The sequence below is a fragment of the Myotis lucifugus genome, unplaced genomic scaffold (assembly GCF_000147115.1).
Source record: "Myotis lucifugus unplaced genomic scaffold, Myoluc2.0 scaffold_12, whole genome shotgun sequence".
In the NCBI taxonomy this organism is placed as follows: domain Eukaryota; kingdom Metazoa; phylum Chordata; class Mammalia; order Chiroptera; family Vespertilionidae; genus Myotis; species Myotis lucifugus.
The window spans coordinates 5,999,155-6,005,806 of NW_005871060.1; the positions used below are offsets into that span (position 1 = coordinate 5,999,155).

General features: G+C 43.8%; 1 protein-coding gene across 12 annotated transcripts in view; it reads right to left on the reverse strand.

Moving 5' to 3' along the window:
• WDFY3 (WD repeat and FYVE domain containing 3) overlaps positions 1-6,652 on the reverse strand; it is a 246,985-nt gene that overhangs the window by 17,522 nt on the left and 222,811 nt on the right. For 11 of the 12 annotated variants that reach the window (XR_002828161.1, XM_023750385.1, XM_023750389.1 and 8 more), the window contains 4 exons: positions 5,197-5,288; positions 4,761-4,973; positions 2,138-2,285; positions 977-1,131 (listed from right to left, as the gene is read on the reverse strand). Coding sequence is in view for 11 of the 12 variants with exons in the window: in XM_023750385.1 (XP_023606153.1) it covers positions 977-1,131; positions 2,138-2,285; positions 4,761-4,973; positions 5,197-5,288 (608 nt within the window). In the remaining variant the exon portion in view is untranslated. Of the gene's footprint in view, positions 1-976; positions 1,132-2,137; positions 2,286-4,760; positions 4,974-5,196; positions 5,289-6,652 lie in introns of those variants that run through there. The other variant, XM_023750392.1, reaches the window with a different exon arrangement.

The following is a 6,652-nucleotide window of genomic DNA, read 5'->3' on the forward strand; positions in this document are numbered from 1 at the left end:
ACTAATTCTATGTAGTAGAATGACCAATAAGAAAGGGTCAGGTGTCGGGGCAAAGAACTGTAGCATATGTAAACTGGAGACAAAGGAACAGGAAGGGGGATTTTTTTGGTTTTTCTGAGAGAGAGAGAGAGAGAGAGAGAGAGAGAGAGAGAGAGGAAGGAAGAGAGAGAGGAAGAGAGAAGAGAGGAGAGAGACTAGAGGAGAGAGGAGAGAGAAGAGAGAAGAGAGAAGAGAGAAGGGAGGAGAAGGCTTCCCCCATTGGGGGAGAGGGGCCCTCCCCATGGGGTCCCCTTCTGTCCATCCAGGAGGGACAGAGTCCTAGGCTTAGAATCTAGAATTAGGGTTTTAGATGTAGTGTCTGCTTGCAATAAAGGTTCTGTACTTTTCACCTATCACCTTCTGTCCGTGGCTTCATTCTTCGAATCCATCGGACAAGACCCCGGGGAAAGCGATCACCCGGCTCAATAAAACAACCCAAATCACCGGCACAGACTGTATCCCTCTTGCATGTAGGAGGGGACTGTCAGAGGGTGCACAGGGCACTAAAGGATCCCTACACACTGCCTCTCCCCAGGGATACTTACAGGACTTAAAATAGTGGCCGCTGACTCTTGGGGGATGCGGTGACAGGTCTCTGTCAGCCATTTAATATAACTGAGATGAGAGGGCCAGGCAGTGACTCACCAAGGGAGGCTCTCTGGCTGTAAGAAATGCTGACTGCCTGGCTGGCTAGGACCTCTTGGAGGAGTTCTAAGAGTGGGAGGGAAACTGCTAGTCCCCAGAATACAATTTGCCCCAAGAGGCTTGTTCTGTAAGAAGCATGACTAGTCCACTCGCTCCTTTTCCTGCTCTCCCTTCCTCTGGGCCTTGGAGGGCCAGTTGACAAGCCCTTGGCCTGGGCTTTCTCCACCCCTATTAAGCAGGATACCCAGCCATAAGAGCAAGATGAAATGAATGAGAAAGAAAGGATGCAAACCTTGTCTGACTCATAGGTTCCCAGCCTGCAGCTGAGGTCTGCGTAGCCCCAGGCGAAAGTTTTGTTCCAGGTAGGTGGGATAAGCACCTTGTTCTGTTCTACTGCAAGAATGCCTTTGTCTGTGCACACTATTTGTCCCACAGGCTCCTTGAGTTCTACACAAAATGAATCAACACATTACAACAAGGGCAGGGAAAATGAACTTCATTATTCCATAGGGGATGGTAAAGTAATCCCAAATATTCACACAAGCATCCTGACAACAGGGCCTGAGAGGTGGAGCATGGTCTGTCAGTCCCCGGAGCCCTGCCCTCCAGGCTTTCCCTCCAGCCTTGCTGTCTGAGTACCTGGTGTGCTCCCAGCAGTCAGGCCTGCCTTCTTGATCGCTAGGGCTGTGCAGAGGGATCTGGGATGCTCCCAGCATGCCACACATAGACTGATCCAATTTAGACCTTCGGCACCTCTCAAGTTATAGCCACCTATACTCCCTGAAGAAAGGCCATGGTGCTCCCCGAGAGGCCCAGGTTCCCTGCTCTGCCCTGAACGCTGCCGACCACACCAGTGCTCCAGAACCCTTGCTGAGCAGAGGCCAGAGCTGGTGCAGGGCGAAGTCTGTGTAATGAGGCAGATGGCCTAGAGCTGGTGGCCAATCCAATTAACCAGACTTTGAAGCACCAATATTTAGATTTCTTTAGATGATAACTTCAAGACTTTGCAAGAACATTTTTTTTTAATTCTAAGGAGAAAATAATCCACTTGCAGCAGTACTTTTAGCTATCTCATAAATACTTTTAATTGGCATATTAAAAATGCAGTCTTGTTACCATTATTTCTAAATTGGCAGAATATGTATAAATGAAGGTGGCAGAAGTTTTTCTACATATATAATATAAAGGGTGAGTTACAGAGTTGGTACTTTAGAATTTTCAATATTTTAGCAGGAGGAAGAAACCATTTTGGTTCTTTTTGATGGAAAATCCAACAGGCCAAAACAGAAACAGAGAAGGAGAAAATCTAATGAATATTTGGTGATTTAACACAAAAATACAGCACTCATTACAAATTACACTATTGTCATAAAGCAAAGTTGTTATTGCTCAACTAGGATTCTTAAATAATCCCACAGAATCATGAATCTAAGGTTTATTCCCATCATCTTACCTTTGACAGGTGTTAGAGAAGGCCGCAAGTTGTCTAGATGATGGAAAAAGATCTTGTCACCTGTATAGCCTGGAGGGACAGAGATTCCTGCATTGTCTCCATTGAGCCGACTCCTCACTCGCTTTGGTGGATGAGGTTTCTTAAATAGCTGGTATGAGATCATATGATACATTTTACAATGAAAGCTAACATTTATTAAGCCCTATTACATGCCAGGTATTATGTTATTTCACTTAAGCATCATAACAACCAGCAGGTACTGCATTATCAAATTCTGAGGAAAGAAATTATAAGAGGCTCAGAGACTGCCAGAGCTCTCGCACCTTTGGAAGCAGGGACAGGGCTACGACACCATAGTTTGTGTCACCATCGTGGTACAATGATTTCCTAACTTTTCAAAAGTCAATTAATTTACTCAAACTATAGTCAACTGTCAATTATTTTCCAATGGTGTCTAAAGATTAACTAATTCTTTATAGATCGACACCGCTCTGCCACTGAGGGCAAGCAGACATTCTGTTTATTGGGCTATTTCTGGCTTCAGGTGGTTTTTCTCTGTGCAGCATCATTTTGGTCTCTTAGGTGTTGCTAATTTGCTGAAAATGTAAACATTGTTGCCTTCTTTTTACTTTGCCATGTTGTAAAGGAAGAAAGAAAAAAAATCTTTGGCATCTCTGTTCAATATTTCTACAGGATTAAAAAGTATTAATGTACATTTGAAATGACTTTTTCAAATACTGTTCATCTTCAAAATGAGCGTTGAGCTATTTCCGTCAGAAAACTGCTATCTAAGGGAAGATACTAGGGAAAGCTTAGAGGAAGTGAGGTTTTAGGATGAAAGTAACACCATCCACATTATGAATTTGACGTTCTAGATTTCCCAAGAAAAATGCTATGCACAGAGAAAGATATACATTGTAGGCTCCCAAACACTTAACATACTGTCCCTATTTTTATCTACATACAGGGGTACAGTATCAGAATTCTGTTATTTTCTATAGAAGTTAATAATGACCCAAGCCTCTGAAGTTGTATAAAAAGACCCACACACTTGGAGGCATGTTTATGAATGAACATTTACTAAGAACTTTTATATGAGGATCTCAGGACAGAGCCAGGCAAGGGTATAGAAAGAGGCACGAATACGGTGACCAGGAAGTTTAGATTTTTTTAGGACTGCTACACTTGATAGTACTCTATATTAGTCACTGGAATATCCTAGAAATACGTTATTACCCAGACTTTATCTTCTAGATTGCTTAACTCTTACACTTAAAAATAGAACAAACATCCTACATGTATGTATCTTGATTATTTTTAAAAAATATGTTTTTATTAATTTTAGAGGGAGAGAAAGAAAAACATTGGTGGGCTACCTCCTGCATGCCCTCTATTGGGGATTGAACCTGAAAGCCGGGCATGTGCCCTGACTGCAGACCCCTGAGTGCACAGGACGACGCTCAATCAACTGAGCCACATCGGCCAGGGCTATCTTGATTAATTTTGTTCAGACTATTTTTTCTCAGAGGGTATGAGACATGGTTTCTGTGCTTAAAACCCTCTGCAGAAAGGAAAGGCTTAGCTAAGAGTCTTCAGCTGTGATTAGTGTTTATCAACAAGCATTTCACTTTACAGTAAACTTGGTTCCTTCACTGGGGGATCAGATTGCACCAGGAACAGTGCGGTTACAGGCTGTCCTGCTGTCTGTTCCTCTCAGCTTTTCCATGTACAAAGACAAGCCATTGTTCTGTGTTCCCAGCTGTCAACTCTGGGAACCACTAGGTTGGTTAACCTACAAAAAGGGAGTCCAGGAGATAGCTGAAGCAGGAACAGAGAAGGACAGTTGAGGTCAAAGTGTGGGCACTTGGGGAAAGTGGATGGTCTGACCGGCCCAGTGAAGCCTTCTCCACAGTGCTGGTTACTCCTGGTGCACCTGCCCTCCAGGTGTGTCCTGGACAATGGGGACGAAAGAAGGGAGGGAGTCTCTTGAGCTCTGCTCGTTACTGAAGGTGATTAGAGCAGTTGGTACAGGATGGGTCCCAGGAACTCCCATGGCAGGTAGTCTCACATCACTTATCAGACCTCTTTAATTCAAACTACCTGTTCCTGAACTACTTATTGCAAGAGCTCCCTAGGTGGCCCTCTGCTCCTAACTTGGCTCCCCTACAATGCATATGCGTCTGTGTGCATGTGTGTGCATGACTGTGGCCAGAATGATCCTTAAGATCTAGATATGACCATGCTATTTCTCTGCTTAGACTCAGCACTGGCTCATCACTGGCCTCAGGATGAAACCTCATCTCTGTGTATACTGTACCCCAGATCCCACCTGCTTTCCTGACCAGGCTCTCACCTCTTGCCAGGTCTTGTGCAGGTACAGGAAAGCACACCCTGCACTAGCCTGCAAGGAAAACTCTCTGTGAACAACCAAATTTCTATTTATTTGTACGTAAAAGGGAGGAGAAAGCAATACTCTTGGAACCTATTGGGTGATATTTATGGTCCTTTATTGAAAACTTAGTCTAACTTTAATTATTATTTCGTATGGTCATTGATCATGTAAAGAAATGCTACAGCACTTAAAAACGGAACCCGAGAACACTGATGATAAGAACATCCATACCTGTTTAGGAATCTGACCAAAGTTGTTAATGAACCCTATTGTGGCTGTCTCCTTCAGTGGGTCGTTTATGTTGTAGATATCCACTTGACCCTCATAAAACAGATGGTGGAAGACGTTTACAGCTTCTACTGCAGCAGGGCCTTGCTGTTTGTAGCCAAAGATTAAGTCAATCCATTCATGCAGATGGGCACTCACATAATCACATTCCAAAGCCTGTAATTCAAAGCAAAGGTTCAGTCACTGGCTGACATTTATTAATTACTCAGAAAGGAAAAAAACTGGCCAGTGATCAACAGGAATTAAAATAACTAAAAATCATAAACACAATATTAGTAACTTGACCAAATGGGTGATACATTGCTCAAGGTCCTCTCTTCATACTGTGGCCAATGACCCAGTGAGATCCAAGTTCAACTGCCAAGTGTACCCCCATTACCTCTCGGTGGACTCTGATGAATTCTCGTGGGTCCCCTTTTGCCCAGGGTGGGAGGATAACATCTCCAAGCTTGGTGCCATTTTGTTTACAGCCTGTGCAGTGGATACATTAAAAAAATATATATATATATGAAAAATGTGATAAATAGTAACTTCATGTTAACATAACAGAGAAACAGTGGATGTAGATTCATTATCAGAACTATGAAATCTTACCACCAGGACCCTCAGATATCATCTGCTCTGCTACTTTCCTAAGACTGATCCTTAGTGTACTTCCTCAGAGAGATTTATTATGTGTTAGCAAAACAGAGGGATGCTCACAGTCAAGTGACTTCAGGAAATGCTGAGCTATGCAAAGTTGGGCATTTCTTCCCTGCAAGACTCCTCAGACACACGGCATTTCTCTAGGAGGGATATTACAACATGCCTGAAACTTAACTGACCACAGGAGTCCTTAATGAAACATTTTATGGGGCTACTGTTTTGAGTTTGGAAAAACCCCTCAAATTTAATCCCCATAGGATGGATGGCTAATTTGGAAGACCATTAACACTTCTCTAAACCAGAGGTTGCCAAGTGGTGGTCCATGGACCACTGGTCCGTGAGGTCTGAAAGACTGGTGACTGCTGCTCTAAACTCTGCCTTTTTTAGGCTTTTCCAGAATGCTTCACGTTTGGTGAGTCATCAGTAGTTAACTAGAACTGAAATTCTTGTCTTATGTTCTGACAAAATTTTGCCATTCACATGGAGAAGGCTATTGAAAGAATTCCCAACTCCTCAATAACTTTCATTTTGCTCTCTTTGCTTAAGAAGAAATGAGTTGCAGGCTCCTCCCTGACCTGGGCCCTGGTCAGGGTGCGTGTAGGAGGCAACCAATTGATGTGTTTCTCTCACATCAATGTTTTTCTCCATCTTTCCCTTTATCTTCCACTCTCTCTAAAAATCAGTGGAAAAATCTATTTGGGTGAGGATTAAAAAAAAAAAAAGAAGAAATGAAAGTGCCACTGTCTCCTTGGGATATTTGGAATACATGGGGTTTCTCATATTTCTGATGCATTAATTCTTCAGAGAGCTCCATAAAGCTGATATGTATTTTGCTGTAAAGATTCTCATTAAAGAAATCTATACTAATAAAAGCCTAGGTGACCATCACGTCCTCACATCTTCACAAGATGGCCACCACAAGATGGCTGGCAGGGGAGGGCAGTTGTGGGCAATCAGGCCAGCAGGGGAGGGTGGTTGGGGGCGACCAGGCCGGCAGGGGAGGGCAGTTGGGGGCAATCAGGCCAACAGGGGAGCAGTTAGGCGTCAATCAGGCTGGCAGGGGAACAGTTAGAGGGTGATCAGCTGGCAGGCAGGAGCAATTAGGGGCAATCAGTCAGTCAGTCAGTCAGGCAGGCAGGCAGGCAGGCAGGCAAGCGGTTAGGAGCCAGCAGTCCTGGATTGTGAGAGGG